General features: G+C 35.2%; 1 protein-coding gene across 4 annotated transcripts in view; it reads left to right on the top strand.

Moving 5' to 3' along the window:
* Positions 1-23,106, top strand: part of AKAP9 (A-kinase anchoring protein 9) — a 152,920-nt gene that overhangs the window by 84,730 nt on the left and 45,084 nt on the right. For all 4 annotated transcript variants that reach the window (XM_047094567.1, XM_047094568.1, XM_047094569.1 and 1 more), the window contains 3 exons: positions 3,820-4,052; positions 21,345-21,507; positions 22,420-22,632. In XM_047094567.1, the coding sequence (XP_046950523.1) occupies positions 3,820-4,052; positions 21,345-21,507; positions 22,420-22,632 (609 nt within the window). The remainder of the gene's footprint in view (positions 1-3,819; positions 4,053-21,344; positions 21,508-22,419; positions 22,633-23,106) is intronic.

A 23,106-nucleotide genomic window follows, 5' to 3' on the forward strand; every position in this document is an offset into this window, starting at 1 on the left:
CCAGTATCAAATTATTTGAATTTGAGTGAATCTTAAAGTAGTTCATAAGAATGAGTTCCCCTAGGATGTGTTGAAAGAAAATTTCTTTGAAGCCAGCACTGTAATGGCACAGGGGTACAATGCATACCTCTCTCTTAGGTAGCCAAGCACTGAGTTTCATCTGCTGCATCTTCCTTTTGGAGTAGTGTGATGTGATAGAACGCTCAGTTAGTTATCTGGAGGCCCTGGATTCTCAGTTAGTTATCTGGAGGCAAATCTCTCCCAGGGCTTCAGTTCAATTCACTCATCTCTGAGGTATAAGAGGCAAAGTAGAGTCCGTGGTTTCCAATTAGGGCTCTAGAGATCTTCAGAAGGCCATTGGTTTAGGGAATGCCCTATCAGATCACCTTCCCTGCTTAACCTGAGAAGATACGGAATGAACATGGTATAAGTCCATAAAGTAAATGGCTAAAGGAAATGCTTTAACCATCATCTGCTGTGTTAACCATTATCTGCAGAGAAATCAGTGGTTCACCAATTTGAAATCATGAGTCTTTTCACCAGGCTGGCAATTCTGAGGTTTCTATTGGTATTTTATGACATTGCCCTGTTAATATATGTTTTTTTCTGATTTTTCCCCCTGAAAACTCTTACAAATGCAGCATAAACTTGCTGTCTTTCTCATTCTTTTATTGCATTGGAATAAAAAAAAAATTCAATTTTTTCATTGGAACATACATTATTTTTATTTGTTTATATCTTCCACATGTTACTGTAAAATACAGTAAGCTAGTTGACATCTTCATCTTTTAGAAAAGATACTTTAATCTGTATTTTTTATTAGCATTTGAAAAAATTAACTTTCACTGACCTTTCATAAGCCATTTTGTTTTATGTGTCTTTTGTAGTTTGTTGCTTGAGATTTGTTCCCATTTAGTATACAATATCTTCAATTGTTTTCCTCACCATTGATTTTTAATATATATAAAATAATATATAAATAATTCATAATATAATAATATTCATAATATATTTTTTTCAAGTACATTGGTTCTTCTTAACTTTGTTCCCCACTCAAGATAAACCTTGACAGACTCGATGAGGGGTTAGACCAACCCGTACTTCTACCAGTTTCGGTTCCTGGTCCTACCACAGTTGCTCTCTGTCAGGACAGCAGTGACCTCCCAGCTATCCAATACTATCTTCTCAGTCCTTCTCCTATTTGAGTTTGTAGACAAATAACATTACTGACATCTCTACATTTTTTGCAATGTTCTCTTCTTGTCTCCTTGTCTTTCTGTGACTTTTTTTACACACATTCTTTTGTAAGTTTATTTTACTATGGAGGCTCCAACTATGTTTTTCCTCCTTCTCTCCTGAAACAGGAAAGTAGCTGTTTATTGGTTATGAAATAAATGTATCCACTTTCAAGATTTTGACTCTCACCTTAATACAGATGACTCCTAAGTCTCTGCAGACCCAAATTTCTAAAAGTTGACTCATCTTTTCCACATAGCCCATTCAGACTTACCATTTTTTATGCCTACTCTGTGTACTGTCTCCTGACTTTCAGAGTATTTCTCTTAATGACTTTTCTTTCACCTACAAATCAATCTACACTTGAACCCCAGGATCATCTTTTACTACTTTTCTTTCTCCCTAGTTTTATGTATGCGTTTAATCTTCTCTGGCTGTGCCCAACCGCCCCCCCCCCTCCATCTTTATCTCACGTTTCAACACTTCTCATCTATTCTTCCACTCAGTCTCTTCTTATCCCTTCCTCTGCATTGCTACAATTTGCTTCTTGATTTATAGATTTGATGTCTTCCTGTGCAAAAATCATTCACTGCCTCATTAATTTATAGCACAACTCCAAGATTCCTATAAAAGTTCAGACCATTCACAACTTGGATCGAGCCTCCTTTCCAGCTCCCTTCCTTCTGCTGTCTTCCCTACCTCATCCCAGCTTCTCTCCACACTTTGACTCCATCAAGCCTTGACTCCCCATCGTATCAGACTATTCTCTTTCCTCTGATTTGTCAGATTCTCTGTACTTATTAGAAAAGGTCACTGTAGAATGCATTTAATTCCTTAAAGATGCTATATAACATGTATTTTTAGCTTTAAATACCACTTATAAACTATTTCTTCCATAGTTTTTTCAAAAATATTTATTTTCTGAACTACATTCTTTTTGTTTAGTAACTTTGTAATATACATTGTACTGTACTTTATATGAATTCATTTTGAATTCCAAGATCATTTTGAACTCATGAATACTTGTAAAGTATTGATCCCTCTTATCAAGACATTCAATTTTGAATACCTGGAATAACATAAGTAAATATTAGTCTGGTTGCTGTCTGTTTTTAAATTTTGAGAGTAAAAATACAAAGGGAAAATTGTATTAGCTGTTACACTAAGAATTAGATAAACTATGTGATAGCAAACATTTAAAATCATTTCCTAGGTGGGGCACCTGAGTGGCTCAGTTGGTTAAGTGGCCGACTTCAGCTCAGGTCATGATCTTGTGGTCCATGAGTTCGAGTCCCACATCAGGCTCTGTGCTGACCACTCAGAGCCTCAAGCCTGCTTTGGATTCTGTGTGTCTCCCTCTCTTTCTGCATCTCCCCTGCTTGCACTCTGTCTCTCTTTCTCTCTCACAAATAAACATAAAAAAAAAATTTTTTTTTAATCATTTCCTAGAATCCAGTCTTGGATTCTTTAGCCAGTGACTTGTATAGAGGAGGTACTTAGTGAATGTTGAACTGTGCTGCATTCAGATCTTGCATCTGAAACTGTATCTAATACTGTTCATACATGAGAGTGAGAGAACTGCACACACCAGCTGCTTCAGCAAGACATTTTAATAAATAGCTCTTATTCTCCTGGATGACTGTATCAAACTGAATATTCTAAGTACTTTGGAAATTAAAGTTTGCTGTTAATTTGTTAACTTTCTACAGTTACTGATAAGAAATACATACTACATGTAATAAAAGAATAGGAAATTCTTCTTTAGGACATTTTGTTGTTGGGTTGTATTGTGCTGCCACAGATGAGTATCGTGTTCCATGACAGCAATGAGTAACCTATGCTTTTATTTCAGTTTACAGAAAACATGTCCAGATTCTCTGCCCGTGTCAACTCAGTTTGTCTGAATAAAAAATGAGAATAATGTGGATATATATGTCCATAGTTAAATGAGTACTGCTCATTAGCCTACTAATCTCTTTGTAGTATACCTCTTACAAAAGTTTCCAGCTGCAAAATGATCTTAGTCCCTTTTACTGTCTAGCCTGAACTGGTGATGCTTCCCAGTATTGTGCTCAGAAATCAGAGGATCTGTTCCAGACAAAATCAAGCCCTTCTTCTATCTCTCCGTACACCTGAAATATTCCATTGCAGTATTTTTCTTTTCATGTCGTTTATGTATTTATTTTCTCATTATATGGTCCTTGAGGATAGGAACCAGATCTTGCCACCTGTAAGTCTCCATTACTTAGTAAATCCTACATGGCGGGTACTTAGTAAATACCTGTGGAAAGTTGTTTTAAAAGTTTTTATGAAAGAAAAAAAAATACTGAATAACCCAAGCATTAATTTCTAGAAAGCCCTCTTAGCATAGCATTCTTCTTCTCCTACCTGCTTTGTTATCAAATAATACTACATTCTGTATTTGCCTATTTATTATGTTGCAGTGTTGTTATTAAAAGACCTTTTAAAAAAAGACCTTATAGTTCAGTGATTTCAGGTTTTAATTTCATTTTATTTTATAATCTTTTTTACTATAATTAGTAAACATAATTGGTTTATGCCTTTAAAATACTGTTATTCCAGTTACAGATGAATCTATACCCTCTTATTCTGGAGGTGATGTGCCAAGAAATGACAGTAGTATATGGTCAAAAGTAACTGAAGAGGGGACAGATCTCTCAGAACAACTCATGAGGAGTGGTTTTGCTGGAACTGAAATAGACCCTGAAAATGAAGAACTTATGCTCAGTATTAGCGGTCGACTACAAGCAGCAGTTGAGAAACTCCTGGAAGCTATAAGTGAAACGAGTAGTCAGGTAACGTCTTTATGTTGCTAATATGTACTAAATTTGCAGTAGGTTTTCTTTTAAGCCAGTGAACATCTAAATGTTTTCTTTCTATTGTCTCACGTAAATTTAGTTAAATTCTTCTTAATAATTGGTTGTCTTTGTAACAACAGGGATCTTTGATATCACCGGGTTTCTTTTCAGGTGGTAAGAGTTCATTTAATGTCCTGATGGACTTTTCAAGTTCAAAATTCAATGTTGTTTTAATTTTCAGATTTTCTAGACTCTTGAACATTACTTTTTTGATATCAAAAGAGATTTTTTTTAATATATGAAATTTATTGTCAAATTGGTTTCCATACAACACCCAGTGCTCATCCCAAAAGATGCCCTCTTCAATGGCCATCACCTCCCCTCCCCTCCCTCCCACCCCCCATCAACCCTCAGTTTTGTTTTTTTTTTTAATTTTTTTTTTTTCAACGTTTATTTATTTTTGGGACAGAGAGAGACAGAGCATGAACGGGGGAGGGGCAGAGAGAGAGGGAGACACAGCATCGGAAACAGGCTCCAGGCTCCGAGCCATCAGCCCAGAGCCTGACGCGGGGCTCGAACTCACGGACCGCGAGATCGTGACCTGGCTGAAGTCGGACGCTTAACCGACTGCGCCACCCAGGCGCCCCTTTAAGAGTTTCTTATGCTTTGGCTCTCTCCCACTCTAACCTCTTTTTTTTTTTTTCCTTCCCCCCCACCCCCCATGGGTTTCTGTTAAGTTTCTCAGGATCCACATAAGAGTGAAAACATATGGTATCTGTCTTTCTCTGTATGGCTTATTTCACTTAGCATCACACTCTCCAGTTCCATCCACGTTGCTACAAAGGGCCATATTTCATTCTTTCTCATTGCCATGTAGTATTCCATTGTGTATATAAACCACAATTTCTTTATCCATTCATCAGTTGATGGACATTTAGGCTCTTTTCCACAATTTGGCTATTGTTGAGAATGCTGCTATAAACATTGGGGTACAAGTGCCCCTATGCATCAGTACTCCTGTATCCCTTGGGTAAATTCCTAGCAGTGCTATTGCTGGGTCATAGGGTAGGTCTATTGTTAATTTTCAAAAGAGATTTTAACTTTACCCTTATTTGTAATATTCTGCAATGTATGTTATTTATTTGAAGGTATAGTATCAGCAATCTCTTAAACTATATGCTCCAGTATGTCCTAACACACTAACTACTGTTGTCATGTGACAACAAATCATACCTGTAATCCTTCACATTTTTACTTCCTTTTCATGAACGTTAATAGATTACCTCATTTTACTGTCTCTTGGTAGGCAATATCTCTTGGTAGTGAGGGACAGTTTCTACATTGAAGCACAGTTTTTATAGAAATTTTAAAGGGACACAACCATTTATAAGTTAAAATGCAATTTTCTCTGCTATAACATTTTTTACACTATGGTAATTATTTCTTAAGTTACTGAAGTTACATAAAAGAAGCTGTAGAATCATAGCTATGGTGTTATTTGAATGAGTACTCCATTGTCATCAGTTAGAGCCAGTATTAACATTTTCATTGATATCTTTATTCAGAGTATCATAGATCCATGTGTATTTCAAACAGAAGTTGAGAAGTTGAAAGACATGTCTTTCATGTCTTGTTATATCTTTTTTTTTTTTAATTTTTTATTCATTTTTGAGAGAGACAGAGTATGAATGGGGGATGGGCAGAGAGAGGGAGACACAGAATCCGAAGCAGGCTTCAGGCTCTGAGCTGTCAGCACAGAGCCCAACACGGGGCTTGAACCCATGGACAGCAAAATCATGACCTGAGCCGAAGTCGGACGCTTAACTGACTGAGCTACCCAAACGCCCCTATGTCTTGTTATTTCTAATGTCTGGCTTTTATTGATATTACTTTTTTTCCTCTAAGAAATTGTTCTGTTATGGAATGTCTCTGCAATAGCAGTGACTGTAGGATGTACCATATTTGGCAAATATTGTTACATATTTTGTGTTTTAATGCCAAATTCATTTAGGTTAAGTTAGTGATTGGGTCCTCTCCTTGTTACTGACCCTTGAAATCACTTGTTAACCACCTACTATTTGGTTACTTTCTCATTATCCATTTCTTTTTATCTTGGCAACTTGCTATTGGCATTTAACAAAGAAGGCATTATCAAAACAACATATTTCCAGTGAAATATTTGCCTTCTGAATAGTCATCAGATAACCAGAGTTTTTCCCAGGTTCATTTTTCTTTGTAAGGAGGTAGTCTAAATTCTTTTCTGGGATAGAATATGGACTATATCTTTAAGAGCAAATTACCAGGGACGCCTGGGTGGCTTAGCTGGTTAGGTGTTTGATTTGGTTTTGGCCCAGGTCATGATCTGACAGTTTGTTCAAGCCCCACGTCAGGCTCTGTGCTGACAGTGTGGAGCCTGCCTGGGATTCTCTCTCTGCCCCTCTCCTGCTCGCTCGCTCTCTCTCTCTCTCTCTCTCTCTCTCTCTCTCTCAAAAATAAATAAACTTAAAAAAAAAAACAAAACCAGAAAACAAATTACCACTTGGAATGAGAATTCACCATTTGGCCAGAGGAATGTATCATAATATATCTACTGTTAATTTTCTGCGTTGTACCAGAAAGCAGTTTGATTGGCCAAACTAAGGTATTCATATTCAGTTAAGCAGGTCTCAGAAATGTTTTCATAGATAATTCTGAAGATATGTGTATGTATATATGTAACAGAAGAAATTGCTGTCTTTGGGCAATTCTTGTTTTTCTGAAGCTTTCTTTCAGAGCAGGTAGAAAATGATTAAAAGTCAGTTATTTACAGATTTCCTTGAGCGTCACAAAGAACTGAAAGAAGTACAGTAGTTTTGAAAACTGAAATCTTTGTGTATTTACTAATACACAATAAAAAGGATAACTATACAAACAATAGTGGTCCTATCTTTCACTAAAACCACAGTGAGTTATTTTTCATTGCCAACATCCTAAGTGATGGTAAGAAAATGGCACCAATAAAACCCAGCTTCATTTGTGTTATTAATTTAAGACATTATACTCTTGGATCAGAGAATTTCATGTTTATTATATTTTTCTTCGGCCTTAGGTAGACTACTGAAGCTCAAACATTGAAATTCTGAGTGCTACATCATAATAAGGAATTCCATAGCTATTATAAGAAAATAATATTTTCTACTAAGATTTACTATTTTGTCTTTTCTAAATTATTATAAATACTGGATTGGCTTTCTTTTAGAATGCTTGCATATAAACCACTTTAACAATATGCTACTCTACTGAGTCAGCTGATCCAGTTCTGGCGTTTTCAGCTGTTGCTTTTCACCACTTTTAAAGTTTGAATACATATGTGTCATAATTACCCCTTTTATTCTCTGCAGTCTCTGATAGTCTTGCCTCTTTTTTTTTTTTAAATATTTCAGCTACATTAGTATTGAATTTCCGTGATTTGTACTCTTTCATGCTATGAAAAACCTGATAATACTTTCCCTTTCTTGACCACTGTTAAATACTTTTCACCTGGATCTTGAGCACTGTTAATACTGTCGCTGCCACTTGGTATCATTGTAAATTATGGACAGTCTAGTTAATGCAATACAGTTGACCTTCGAACAGTACAGGTTTGAACTGTGTAGCTCCATTTATATGGAGATGTTTTTCAGCATATGCGGCACAGTACTGTAAATATATTTTCTCTTCTTTATGATTTTTCTTAACTTTTTTTCCTAGATTACTTTATTGTAAGAGTACAGTATATAGTATATAACATATATACAAAATATGTGTTAATCATTTATGTCATCAATAAGGCTACTGGTCAACAATAGGCTATTAGTAGAGTTTGCAGGGAGTCAGAAGTTATATGGAATTTGGGGGCATCTGGGTGGCTCAGTCGATTAAGTGGAGGACTTTGGCTCAGGTCATAATCTTGCGGTTCAGGAGTTCAAGCCCTGTGTCAGGCTCTGTGCTGACAGCTCAGAGCCTGGAGCCTGCTTCAGATTCTGTGTCTCCCTCTCTCTGCCCCTCCCCAGCTCACGCTCTTTCTCTCTCTTTCTCAGAAAAATAAACATTAAAAAAAATTTTTTTTTAAGTTACCTGGATTTTTGTGCAGGGGATCCGTGCCCCAACCCCCGCATTGGTCCAGGGTCAATTATATAATATTTTGACAAACACCATGGAAAATGGTAAAGAAATTAGAAGGGATCTGTGTTTGGACTTGTTCCTATAGGCTATTATAGAGAAACTTCCCCCATAATCCATGAATACTGCCAACAGAAAAGTGTGTGGGATCCAACTGAAATACTCGTTTTCCCAGGCCAAGATCATACCTCATCACATCTGCTTATGTGATCAAGTTGTGAGGTACCGTAGGAGCCTGACCATGTCATTTTTCCAAATTATTCGCAATCTGTCAAATAACTGAAATAGCGATTTGTAAAATAAAAAATAAAATAAGATAGCAATTTGTTATTAAGCTTTTATCATATTGTTTTACATATCAATGAACAGGTCACAAAAATTTTGCCTAGAGCACTAAGTAGTTCTCCAACTGCAGTCTCTAAACCATCAGCATCAGCATCGTTGAGGACTTGCTGTAAGTTTAAATTCTCAATCCCCGTCCCAGACCTACTGAATGATGGAGCCCAGCAACCTTTGTTTCAGCAGGTCCTTTAGGTGATTCTGATAACGCACTGAAGTTTGAGAACCACTGTTCTAGAGATGATTAGTATAATGTTCACATTATTCTAACTGAATTTTGAAGTGTTCTACTAATATCTATTATATAAAAGGTTAAAGTAGTTGTTGACATTTGGTATAAAAATCAGGTGTTTCTTAGGTGATTTCTTTTAATCCAAATTCAATACACCCACTACTCTTCCATGGATAGATGTTTAAAGCCATTGAGTTCTTCAGAATATTGTCATTAATAACTAAAATTTTTTTGAATCTAATAAATCTTATTAATAGCTTGTCAGATTGAGATAAAATTATGTGTAATCACCTCTGTGAAATAACTTGTATTCCATTTTTGTTTTAATGTGTCATTGTTTGGTTATTCATAATAGTATAGTTCCCTTTTACCTTATTTTTTTTTTCACTTGTTACAAGAATTCTAAGGCAGAGTTGAGAGACGTTGCTATAGTATATTAGTGCTTGCAGTGACCAAGAAGTTCAGGTAAGTAGCTCTGTACAGTATACCCTGAGACCAGAAAAGAGAGTAGCATCTCATACTTTGGAGTAAGGTAGGCCCAGGTAGAGTTTATTGGAAGACTTGATGCTTGAGATGAATCATTCATCGTATTTATTGAGTACCTACTATATAGCAATTGCTATTTTATATACCAGAAGTATAGCATTGAATAGAATAGACAAAATCCTTACTTTTGTAGAGCTTACAATTCAGTGGTGGCAACTAACAGTGTATAAACATACAGTGTGTCAGGTGGTGATATCTGCTGGGAAGATACATAAAATAGGGGAAGGTAGAGCATGATGACGAAAGGGCACATTTTATATAGGAAAATGGAGGAAGACTTCTCTGATAAAGGAATAGTCAGGCATATTTCATACGGAAGATTAGGAGACAGCCATATAGGTAAGTGTGAGAAGAATGGCTTAGGCAAAGGAATAACAAGTGTGAAGGCCCTGAGGAGGTCATGTGCTTGTTCTTTGTGTGGCTGACAAAGAGGCCAGTGTGGCTGGAGCAAGGAGAGTGAGAAGAGTGGAAGATGGGGTCAGAGTGATACTTGGGAACCAGATAACATGGAACTTGGAATTCAATTCTTAATGAGATATGGAGTCATTATGTATAACTTTTTAACTTTTTATTTTGAAATAATTTTAGACTTAGAGAAAAGTTGCAAAAATAGTACAAATAGTGTTTCCATGTACCCTTCATTAACCTCCCCTAATATTAACATCTTGCATAACCATATTATAATTATCAAAGCTTAGAAAGTGAAACTGGTACAGTGCTATAAACTGAAATACAAACCATTGGATTTTACCATTTTTTCCCACTACGTCCTTTTCCCATTCCAGGATCCCACATTGCATTTAGTTGTCATGTCTTCTTCAGCTCTCTTAGGCTATCTCTGACGGTTAGTACCTGAGTCTCTCTTTGTCTTTTATGACCTTGACACTTGATAAGGACTGGCTAGTTATTTTGTAGAATGTCCCTCAATTTGGATTTGTCCGACGTTTTCTCACAATTACCTGAATCTTAAGCATTTTTGACAAAAATATCACAAAAATGGTGTGCCTTCTCAGTGTGTCATATCAGAGGGCACATGATGTCAATATGTCTTACTACTGTAATGTTAATCTTGATTTCTTGTGGTGTCACCTGGGTTTCACTGTACCATTACTATTCTTCCCTTTGTAATTAATAAATATCTTGGAGGAGGTACTTCGAGATTATGCAAATATCTTGTTTCTCCTTAAACTTTCATCCACTATTTTGAGCATTCATTGGTGGATCTTGCCTGTGCAGTTATTACTGTGGTATTCTAATGGTGATTTTCTATCTTCCTCATTCCTTAATCTATTAGAATTATTACTCACATTTATAATCAGGATCTATATGTACTCATGCCTGTTTATTTTTTTCAGTGGGTAATAATCCAATACTATAGTAGTTTATTTTGTTCCAGCTTTGGCATTGAGAACTCTTTCAGGTCGGCTCTTACACCTTTTCAAAGTACTTCTTTTTTTTTTTTTTTTTTTTTTTGAGGATTTGCACTATCAGAGGCTCCAGACCAATTTTGTGTTATTCCTGCCCCAGCCCTAGAATCCACCGCTTCTCCAAGGAATTTAGGCTTCTTGTTAGAGAATGAGATTTACAAATCACGATCTGGATGTTATATGAGTTCACTTTTAACCAAGTGTATCATGACTTGTAGGTTCTCTTGTAGACCGTTTGAAAATATATGGGGTACATTAACCCTTGCATCTGTTTTTATTTCCATATCTTTATGTATATATAGTAAAAACCTAACTTCATATATTACCTCTTATTCTGATCCAGTACCACAACATTCATTCTACCCCTTCCCCTTCTCTTTGTAACTTTATTCTCCATCAATGAGAAACTAGGCTCTCATTTTACTTATTTGTTCAGCCATATATACCCATAAAGTAATTTCACAATTGCAAGGCTATACCCCTGAGGAGAACATATTTACATATGTACAGTACTTTTTGTCTTTAGCCTTACATAGTCAAAAATACTGTTTTTCAAAGTATGTTAGGTTAACTCTTTTCTTCCTCACTTCTTAAGTGGTTTTGTTATTCACTTTTAATACAATTAGAATTATTTGTTACAGTTTTTATTCCATTTTGGGTTTCCCTATGTTCTGGTTAATTTTTTTTTAATTTACATATGGTAAATTTACTCTTTGTATGGGTAATGCTTTCGATTGTGACAGATGCATAGAGTTTTATATCTACCACCACAAACATGATACAGAATCATTCCATCCCTCCAAATTCCCCAGTACTTCTCTTCTGTAGTCAGCCCTTCTACCTCCTGCTACTGGCAACCCCTGGTTGCTTTCCATGCGTATAGTTTTGCCTTTACCAGACTGGTGTAAATAAAATGATACATTATCATTGTATCATTGTTCTTTTGGGCCTGGATTCATTGTCTTAAAGTGCATGTATGATTCATCATCAATTCATCAATGTTGTTACATGTATTAATAGTTTGTTCCTTTTTATAGCTGAGGAATATTATATTGTATGGATGTACCATATAATTTATTTAGAGGACATGCAAATTGTCTCTAGCTTTGGATGGATCATTAGAAATTATTGAATAACTGATCTAACTTCTATTTTTCAAAAGGATCATTTTGACTGCATTGTCAAAAATAGACTGAAGGGATGGAGAAGTCTAAAGCAGAAGCATAGAAACCGCTTAGAGAAGTCACTTCCCCAGACATACAAGTTAGGTGGTGGGATTAGAATTTGAACCCAGGCAGTCTGGCTGTGCTCTTAACTGCCAGTTCTTCTGCCCTTTGAAAATGAATGAGGTCAGTTACTGCTGACTGGTCATGTTATTCACAGACTAAAGAATGGATTTTGAAATTTGGGCATCATTGGTAGTCTTACAAGAGCACTTTGGCGGAGTAATGGAGATGAAAGTGTAATTCAAGAGAAAATGAGGGGAAATAAGTGAAAGACTTAAAAGACAAGTAGAAACTAAGTAGGTAGGTCAGAAGAAAATTTGTGACGAATGGTATAGTGTAAACCAGCATGATATGTATGCAGACAGTGGATAGTATTGTGATATGAAACTTCGGGGATGGAAGATGGAAAACTGATAGACGGTAAAGGTAGAGAAATAGCCAGTAGTTACATGTCAGAGTCCTTCATAAGCTAACTTTATGTTGTAAAATGTGGAGAGTCATTGAAATATTTTTGATGGGAATAGAATATCAGAGGCCCCTGGGTGGTCTAGTCAGTTAAGCAACTCTTGATTTCAGCTCAGGTCATGATCTCATGGTTCGTGGGTTCAAGCCCTGTGAAGGGATCTGCACTGACAGCACGGAGCCTGCTTGGAATTCTTTCTTTCCCTCCCTCTCTGCCCCTCCTGTGCACATGTCTCTCTAAATAAATAAACATTAAAAAAAATAATAATGATTAAATTTGTGTCTTAGATTCCTTTAGGCAGCGGTTTGATAGGCAGATAGGCAAGAATATGGTGAGGAGAGATGCTGAATGTAGGAAACAGAAGGCCCTTATAATATATTCCAAGTAAAAAGTGATAGAAGTAAAATTAAGGCAGGAGGAAGTGATTTTAAAACTTTTAGGAAATTGAATTTAGTAGCATTTGGTATGACTGGATGTAGGGGATAAGGAAGAGAAGAGGAAACCAAGCATAAATCCTTAACCAACCAAGTTGTTGTATTTCATTTGAAATGCATAGAAGAGGCATCAAGTAAAGATAATCACTTTTTGGGTGATTTGGGAGTTTGGGTAGAACTAGATTGGAGGTTGTTATTACTTAAAGACCTTGAAGCCATGGTTGTAGAGTGTATACAGAGCTATTTTTGTACTGTATTTAAAAGAGAATAAAAATTGGGGCGCCTAGGTGGCTCAGTTGGTTAAGCGTCTGACTTCAGCTCAGGTCATGATGCCACAGTTCATGAGTTTGGGCCCCACGTGGGACTGTGCTGACAGCTAGCTCAGAGCCTGGAGCCTGTCTTCAGAGTCTATGTCTCCCTCTCTCTTTATCCCTCCCCTGCTCGCTTGCACTCTCTCTCTCTCTCTCTCAAAAAAAAATAAATAAATAAAAATAAAAGAGAATAAAAATAGTTAAGTCTATGGGAGAGAGCAAGAATGAGAAGTAATTTTTCCAAGAGAATAGTGTCATAAAAGCCAGATGAGAAGTGATTTTTCCAAAAGCTGTCACTTACTACAGAAAGTTATAGGTGGCTGATGATTTAGTGTCCATTGGATATTTCGTTGTGTGTGTTAACAGTGACCTTGATGAGAATGGTTTCATGGAGTTGGTGAAGGAGTATTCAAAATTCAGAGTTGGAGAAATAGAGACAGCAATTTTGTGACTACTAGCTGTGAAGAAAACAGAATACTGGCTTGAAAAAGGGAAGGTGCTTTTTTTAAAGGTTGGAATGGTATACCTTGAGTAGAAGTGGAGAAGTTGAAGATTGCAGGTCACAAACAGATGGGCTTTCTTGAGCCAGGTCCTTGGAATAAGTGAGGATGGAATCCAGAAACAAGTGGAAGGTGTGGTGTGTGGATCAAAAAGACTTGCCTCCTTTCAGATTGGAGAAAGATTATTGCAGATTATTGTGGATTTATGTTTGGGATGGAGGAGGGGTTTCATTGAAGTCCCCGTAGCCTAAGTAAATATTGTCAGATATTCAAGATTCTTTTCTTTTTAACAGTGTGGATTTTTATGTTGTGTGATTTTAGTAGAAGATAGGTGATTAAGCCTTGTATTTAGTTTTAAGGTTTAGTATGCTTTGGGTACCATAGATACATCCTGCTTCAACAAAAGAACTAGTGAGTTTGTTTACTAAGTATCAGGGTTTCTATCTGGGCTTATTTCATAACATCTATTAAAGGATTATTTTACTTTATGTATTTGATTTGACAGGTGACTTGCCCTGTGGTATATACATGCAAATCCATATAGTGATACTCTTAATGTGATGAATTGTATTTCTCTTTTGCCCAGATAGGCTACCGTAAAATTAGGCTTATATTCAATCTATTGCAGTTTCCTATTTGTTGGGAGAGTTTTCATTATAATACGAGGGTAAGTGCTTAAAGACTACCCACAGGCCCTTAGAAAGGTATCTCTTTAACATAATCTTTATTCAGTAGTCTCTTTGTGGTACTGCAGAAAAGTTATCTTTGAGAGTATTGTTTCAGATTCTTGTTTCTTGAATCAGGTAGAAAAGGAATTCAGTCTGTTCAATGGGAGTAGCCTTTTCAGCTTTTCCAGAATTCAGAGGTGCTACTGAGAGATTCCTTTAGGCCTTGGAAAAAATTAATGAGGAACTTCCTCCCACAGAATGATGATTATTATAGGTAACTCTCATGAGTTTAGTATCATTTTTGAGAATAATGGAATCTAAGCGACATGTTTCTATATCTTCTCAAAAAAGAAGACTCTTTCTGAGGATAAAACAATAGTTTAAGATTTTGTTTTGTCAGTGTTAAGGGGTTTTTTTTTATTTTTTTTTTTAATGTTTATTTTTTGAGAGAGTACGAGTCGGGGAGGGATAGAGAAAGAGGGAGACACACAGAATCTGAAGCAGGCTTCAGGCTCTGAGCTGTCAGCACGAAGTCCGATGTGGGGCTCGAAATCACGAACCGCAAAATCATGACCTGAGCTGAAGTTGGACACTTAACTAGCTACCTGAGCCACCCAGGTGCCCCTGTCATTGTTAAGTTTTAAACATAATTGTAATCAAAGTGTTGAAATGCATTTTCCCATTAGGGTTTCCCCCAATGTGCTTATTATATTGGTCAGGGTTCTGTCAGAGTATTGTATCCAGGATTCAGCCCCTCTATTAAATAACTTACAGAAATAAGTGAACAAGTCAGTATCCAAAAGAGAGCAACAGAAGTGTTTTACAATTTGAAAGAAATGTTTAAGGGGGAAAAGGTTAAATATCTTAACATTGTATGATTCAAATAAAGCTGTTTAGTTAGGGAAACAAACGTAGCTCTATACAACAAGTTAATAGCCTTCCAATATGCCTGAAATCTTGATTATCTGGAACCTGGGAACAATGAGCTAGTCTAAATATTTAAAGGGCATCCTCCTAAAAATTGAAGTCATTTTGCTTTAACTGCTTTTGATCGTAAAAAGTTTTATGTGCTTTCTAAAATTAAAAAAAAAAAATAGAATTTCAATTATTCCAATGCAGAGTAATCTGTCTGAACATCAGTTAATATACCATAGGTTAATATACTGTTGTTAGGAGAGCTATTTTCCTCTATCTTAAATCAACTCTACTGCTGTTTTGAGTCCTTTTTTTCCCTCCTTAATTTTACTATTTTTTTTCTTTGTGGTTAGTTTCTTAACTTTGACCTATGTTCTGTTATAAGGGTCTACATCTTGATGTTTTTGTTTTACATGGATGGAAACAAGTTTTACGTGCTTTCAAAAATTGGAAAGATATAATTTGGACTATTTTAATTTAGGGTCACCTTTTTGAACATGAATTAATATAATATGCCATTAGTTAATATTCTGTTGTTATAAGGACTATTGGCCTCATTCTAAATCATCTTATTAATCTGCTTTTTTGAGTCTTTTTTTTCCTCCCTACTTTTTTTTTTCTTTGTAGTTAGTTCTTACCTTGACCTGAATGTTTCTGTTTTTAAAGAGATACTTCTTGGGGCACCTGGGTGGCTCAGTCGGTTAAATGTCCGACTTCAGCTCAGGTCATGATTTCGCAGTCTGTGAGTTTGAGCCCCACATCGGGCTCTGCGCTGACAGCTCAGAGCCTGGAGCCTGCTCCAATTCTGTGTCTCCCTCTCTCTCTCTCTGCCCTTACCCCACTCATGTTCTGTCTCTCTCTCTCTCTCAAAAATAAACATTAAAAAAAATTTTTTAAAAGATACTTCTTACTTTCAGAGTTTTGTTTTTGCTTCAAATACGAGAAATTGGACACCACATTATCAAAATAAACTAATTTCCAGAGGGAGCGAGGAAAGAGTATTTTGAGAACTATATGATATGCTAAGTAAGCATGGGTCCTAGCAACCAATTCATAAAGCTGAGCAGCTAGGATACGGATGACTTTGTATCTGCTGAAGATCAAAAAAGTCAAATTTGGCTAAACCAGTGTACTGTTAGGCCTCCATTTTGTGAAAATGTTAAGACATCTTCACAGACTAACTGGCAAACTAACAAGAAAAAAAAAACATGAACAAAATTTTGTCCTTGCCTAATCCAGAATTAAAAGAGGCAGCTGCCCCTGCCCTGCCCCAGAACATCTGCCTGTAGATTCTGGGCTCTCTGTAGAAAATCTCATTTTCTCTCCCCTAATTATTAGCCTACTATGAAGGCTTTGAGTGTTAACTCCTTTAAATAATTGCATATAGTGAAAATGGCTGTAAAATGGATTTTTGTTTATATTACCTGCTTGCTTTAGTAGGGTTTTTTCCATAGTAGATAAAAGGTTTTGGTTTTTTGGGTTTAGGCTATTTAGTTACTGGATAGAGAAAAGGCACCACAATGAAAGCTTTTTCATTTATTTGAAACAACTCTCACTATTGAGGATCTTATGATGTTAAAAAGTAAGTTCATCTTTTAAAACTCTGAGTGTTTAGTTTATTCAGTATCACTGACATTTATTATATGCAACTTGCCCTTTTGAGTTTTAGTCCGTGTTCATAGAGTATCTTAAGTGGTGTAACTACCGAGAGTTATATATAATGCAGCTTTTAAAAAGAGTGGTTTTTTTTCCCCTTAACATTCACTCTAAAAACAGTTCAGTGTAGAAACAGGTTATAACTAAACTATCTATACTTAGTTCTAGTGACTACTTGAAAGAATGAGTATTATTTTAAGAAAATATCAAAAGGAAGTACTAACTTAGTTTTCTAGAAATAATTATGATTATTTGATATACTTTAAGAACTACTTGGTAGTAGACTCAAACCTACTTGATTTCACATTTTCAAATTAAAACAATTTTTGAATAGGATGGAAAAATACTAGCTTATCTTAGAAACATCATAAACGTGTCTAAATACCCTTTTCAAAGCTCTGACGTGGAACTTGGATCCTGTTAGGCAGGCTTTTTTGTGGGCGTATTAATTCACACTCCACCTGCCAGTACCTATAGGTAAAGACATGAAACCACACCCTCTGTTCTGACCTTTTCCTCAGGGGACACTGACTAGAATCCTTTGGCTCAGCATGAGAGGCTATTTGAATAGCTCAGTTCCGAGGAGCTTTTACTTTTGAATTGAGTGAAGCAGCAAGAACAAGGGAAATAATGTTGCAGCTACACTTGTGAAGACTGCTACTATGGAGATTTAAAACTCAACCTTCCCTGCCAGGTTGTTTGGAAGGCTTATTTCCACAGATATGTTTGATACTGAAAGCAGTTTTATTGCTCAGCTGATTAGATATTTATATTTTCATTATTCTTCAAGGATTTAATTATTCTAGTTAAAAAGGTGTTTTATTTTTGTTGTCTTTGTTTTTCTTTTGTTTTTGACGAAGACTCATGGAGATGTAGTTTTTAAAATAGATTTGTGGGGTTTTTCTTTTGTTGTTCAGTTGTATGAATTAATAAAATGTTTATTTGATAGTACTAAAAAGAAATTTTCATACAACTATGGTGTCTCTTGATAAACTAAAAAGAACTTTTTAGTGTAGTGGAAAACTGTTAAAGCGAGTGAGGAAAATTGGCAGCTACATCTTCTAGAATGGATTCTTACAGGACCTATTTGGCAACTGTCAAACTCAGTGGCTCATGGTTGGAAGAACAAGATGAAGACATTTATGAGGTTGAATCTCGTGTGCCTTTACCATATCCTTTTCCTCTGTGTGAACATTTGGATGAAAATAACTCAGTAATTATTAATACTTCTATTTTTCATTTTATTCATAAAAGAAATGGGCACATATTAAAACTTATTTCTAAAATTTCACTGCCTACTCCTCCTTATTCAGTAAGTATAAAAAACTTGGTTTCTTTTAGTTTTAGTTCATGCTTTCAGTTTTTTATACATCTAATTTAAAAACCTGTATAATGAGAAATGAACTTTAAATGTCCTTAAGTAGAATAGAATCTTGTTTTGTTATTGTTTCATATGTTACTACTCATTTATCCTAGATGTATTAAAGGGCTAAATTTGTTCTAAGAGCCCCATCTTGGCTATGTTTTTGATTCCAGAAAGCAGAGTGAGATAGTATTACAGTTCTCCCATGCCAGGCAAGCTGTTTAAAAAGATCCTGCTTCTCCTTAAGAATCTTGCTTTTATATGTTTATGGTGCCAATCCTGAGTAAAAATGGAGTGATTAAAAGGCAATAGGCATTATGATTCTTAAAACAGCCAAGTGAGCCAGTTAGGAATTGTTTACAATCATATGGTGTATTGGCTGTAGTTCCAGACAAGGAAAAAGAAAATCTGGATTCTAATTTTAATTTTCTTGCTAACTCATAAGGAACTGATTTTTAATATGCCTACTAATCCTGTGAGGAAATACTGTTTTCTGCTTTTTATGTGACATGTATTTTATAAACATTGTTAAGGGTAAGTACTTAGCATAGTTAGTACTTCAGGTTTATTTAACACATAAATATGTTGTGAATGATTCACCTCAAGTTATTCAATATAACTACAAGTTATTCAGCACTTTTTACGACTTTCATGGCTTTAATTGTAATGCACTAGCTAATATTTAACAAGACAGATGGTTTTCAGAAGTTTTGTTACCTCCCCTGAAACTTTTATATTAAAGTGACACTATATTGATGCTTTATAATGTAATGCTTTTTAATATAATAAGTTTCTTAACTTATTTAGAAGTACTGAAATGAAATTTTTATGTATTTCATATTGTTAGGTATTAGGAATAAGTCATAACTTAACAGGATAGAAGAGGCTTTTTAAATTATATTTAGATGAACATTTGAAAGGGGAGTCTCTTATTCCAGTAAAGTATGAGTGCCATCTGCTATAATAAATGAAATTTGTTTGCTAGCTTTACTGTACTTGATTCTTTAATTTTTTTGTTTTGTTTTGCAAAACTAAAGCTATTTCTCATGGTTCTATGCTAACTATTTAAATGCATTTAAAAGCTGCTTTAGATCTTGTTAAGAAGTAGACATAGAAGCAAAAACAATTTTCTTATGTAAATCAAGTATTTTTTTTATAAATGCTGAATGCTTCTCGTACAGTAAATTTGAAAAAGGAATAAGGAACTATCCTTTTTAGTCAGAGCTTTGAACTCTTTCAGAGTTTTCATGTATTTACCAGGCAACCACTTTATAATAAACAGAAAAAGTTACCTATCTACATATGTAGAAACAATTGATATGTTTTAAAAATACAGGCTGTGACTGTAAATTCAAAAGAGTAATTATATATAAATTAGTTCATACTTTGTGATCATGTTCTTTATAGTAAAAAATCAATGTTTATTAGTTATCTACATTTAAAAGAAAATACTCTTTTCCCAGTCAAAAGCAGAAATATATATAGTTTTATCTTTGTTGAGGTAGCATTGACATGACAGATGTTTTAGGAAATATTTTGTGATTTGAAATGTATGCTCAACTATCCATTACAAGTCTTAAATGTGTATTCATATTATCTCCAAGTATTAAGTTGTAAATAATATTTAACACATCCTATTAAATAAAACAAGAACAATCACATACTTGATATTTTGGAAATTGACTTAGAGTGACCATAAAAGGCTTTATTTAGTAACTCTAAAATGTGTTTGCTATGGTAAATACTACTCAGATGTGAAGAGCAGAAGTCTTTTAAAATAAAATATTCTTAAATATCATAATTTGATAATACATTATTGATATTGGCCTATAAATTAGAAACCACTGCATTTTTTAAAACATAAAACATGGTAATATCTTTGTACTTTATAATTTTACAAATTCTTATGACATTGTCAGCCTATTTTTAATATGTATGTATATATGGTGATTGCTTTTTCAAAATTTTTAGTGTTATAGGACTAAATACTAGAAACATTTGAGCTCAGTTTTTAGTTTAACTAAAAATAAGAACTGATAAACAAGTGCTGGCAGTCAGAAGCTCAGAAAACAAAGGCAGAGATGGTGCTTTTCTGTAATTTCATGGAGCTGATAACAATGATCACTGTTTTTTGAGAGCTTTGGCCTTGAGTCTGTATTTGACTGTCATCTTAAAAATTGTTTAAGAATGTAGTCATGCCAATAACAGCATTTAAAAAGAGGCTGTATTTATGAGTAATTATGGGTAATGCCTCTGTATTGTAAGATTTTGAAAATAAATTGAATATTCATATAAAGTCTTGTAGCTGTTTCACAGTTGGATAGAAATATAAAGCTTTTAGTTAAAATGTGGGTTATAATTTTTTTCATCTTGTTATGACACTATGATTTTGTTAATTGATGCCATTATATGAATCATATATTCCTCATAATGTACAGCAGGAGTCCACAATCAATAAATGTTAAATATAAAAGAAATTAAGTTTTACATAGAGCACAATCACATAAAATTCTTCCACAAATAAAGAGCCTATGCGTTACTAACTTTATATCTTTCTTTATATTATAGAATACAGATGTAGTGATATAAGTTGGTTTATTTCCAAAAGAAGCATTTTTTTTATTTTGTTTTTAATGTTTATTTGTTTTTGAGAGAGAGAGGGGCAGAGTGGAAGTGGGGGAGGGGCAGAGAGAGGAGACACAGAATCGGAAGCATGCTCCAGGCTCTGAGCTGTCAGCACAGAACCCAACATGGGGCTCGAACCTACGAACCATGAGATCATGACCTGAGCTAAAGTCGGACATTTAACCAACTGAGCCACCCAGGCACCCCCAAAAGAAGCATTGTTTTGTTTGTTTAATAAAACCAGAATACATCTCTTATGGAAAGTTATATGTAGGTAATCTACTTGTATACTGACTATCCCCATTTAATGTTAGCATGCACTAGAAATATTAAATGGTTACAGTTCAACAGTTTATTTTTATTTAAAAACCCTTTCTTGTTAAACTTTAGCGGGTATTCCCAACACTTTGTCTTCCTTCATGTATGCTTTCCCTCCTCGTTTAGCTTGAACATGCGAAAGTTACACAGACAGAGTTGATGCGGGAGTCATTTCGACAGAAACAAGAAGTGACAGAGTCCCTTAAGTGCCAAGAAGAATTGCGAGAGCGCCTTCATGAGGAGTCCAGGGCTAGAGAACAGCTGGCTGTGGAGCTCAGTAAGGCTGAGGGTGAGCAATTTGCTATTGGCAACTGAGTGTGGAAAAATTTCAAGTTTAAAAGTAGAGATTTTGATGCAAGCCAAATTTAGAAATCACAAGTGTATTCTAATGTAGGGTGAGCACTGAAACATAGTTGTAATTTGTCTTCAGACTTTCTCCAAGCAACTTTAAAAGCTATATATTTTTAATTATCAAAAAGTGTTTAATAGAATTATAGAAAGCATTAAAATTTTTAGAAAATATAGAAATGGATGATGGTGATTTGTTACCAAAATTCCACCATCCTAAGACAAGTCTTGTACTTTAGCAATGGAAAGACTGAAGCCAAAAGATGTTAATAAATTGTTCAAGGTTGGGGCGCCAGGGTGGCTCAGCTGGTTAAGCATCTGACTCTTGATCTCAGCTCAGACCTTAATCGCAGGGTCGTGAGTTCAAGCTTCGTGTTGGGTGTGAAGCCTACCTAGATAGATAGATAGGTAGATAGGTAGATAGATAGATAGTTCAAGGTAACCATTAAATGGTGATGCTGGGCTTTAAGCTTCTGAAGCCTCATACTGTTTATATTCTGCCATACCATTGTGGGTGTTGGCCTTCTAGAATCACTTAAAACATCAACTTTCTCTAGTATATTTAAAATGTGACTTGGTTTACAAGCATCTGATTTATATTAAGCTTTCTTGTCTGTTTACATCTGTTTGATAAAGTGAGTTATCACGTACATGATGTGATACCTTAGCATAGCAAAGTAATAGAAAGTTCAAAGGAACATCATATTTAGGCACAAAGGTTAAACAAGAAAAAGCCTGCATTGAATGTACCATAACTGCTGCTGTCATCAGCAGATTCATTCAAGATATTTATAGAACGCCTAATGGTAAGATTTAAAATAAGTTTTAATCCTGTTCCCTGTTAATTTTATAGGTGTCATTGATGGCTATGCAGATGAAAAAACTCTTTATGAAAGGCAAATTCAAGAAAAAACTGATATAATAGATCGTCTTGAACAGGAATTGTTATGTGCAGGTAATAGATTGCAAGAATTGGAAGCAGAACAACAGCAGATCCAAGAAGAAAGAGAATTACTGTCGAGACAAAAAGAGGCTATGAAAGCTGAGGCAGGCCCAGTTGAACAGCGTATGTATTTTTAGACTTTGTGAATGAAACATTCCTTAAAAGTTCAAAGTGGAACTTTTCAATGCCATGATTCACGTATTTCATATGGGGGTTGAAGAATTACAAGAAAATCTACTTCATTGATAAAGGTTTTATTAGCCAACTATGTGGAGTTTGGTTTTTTTTTCCATTTTCCTTTGGCAGATTTTAACAGGAAAAGATAATTCCTTAAACTTCTGCCTCAGGAGACAGCTGTGCATAATGTGGCAGGATATTTTTTAAACTGTGTAAGATTCAGTTCTTTCGATAGCAGAAAGGCAGCAAAAATGTATACTTGGATTAAGTAAAAGAGCACTGATCCAGCACTAGTAGCAAGCAGGTGGGGGTGGATTCCGGCCTGCAAGAGAATAGATTGAAAAGGTCAGTGACTGTTACACTGACATCTAGTTTAATCTGTGTACGAGTTCAAAGAATATACAATTTATAAATAACATT

This window comes from Lynx rufus, unplaced genomic scaffold (assembly GCF_022079265.1).
Source record: "Lynx rufus isolate CCGP_SWC_20201006 ecotype Redwood Valley unplaced genomic scaffold, mLynRuf1.p SCAF_4, whole genome shotgun sequence".
Lineage (NCBI taxonomy): Eukaryota > Metazoa > Chordata > Mammalia > Carnivora > Felidae > Lynx > Lynx rufus.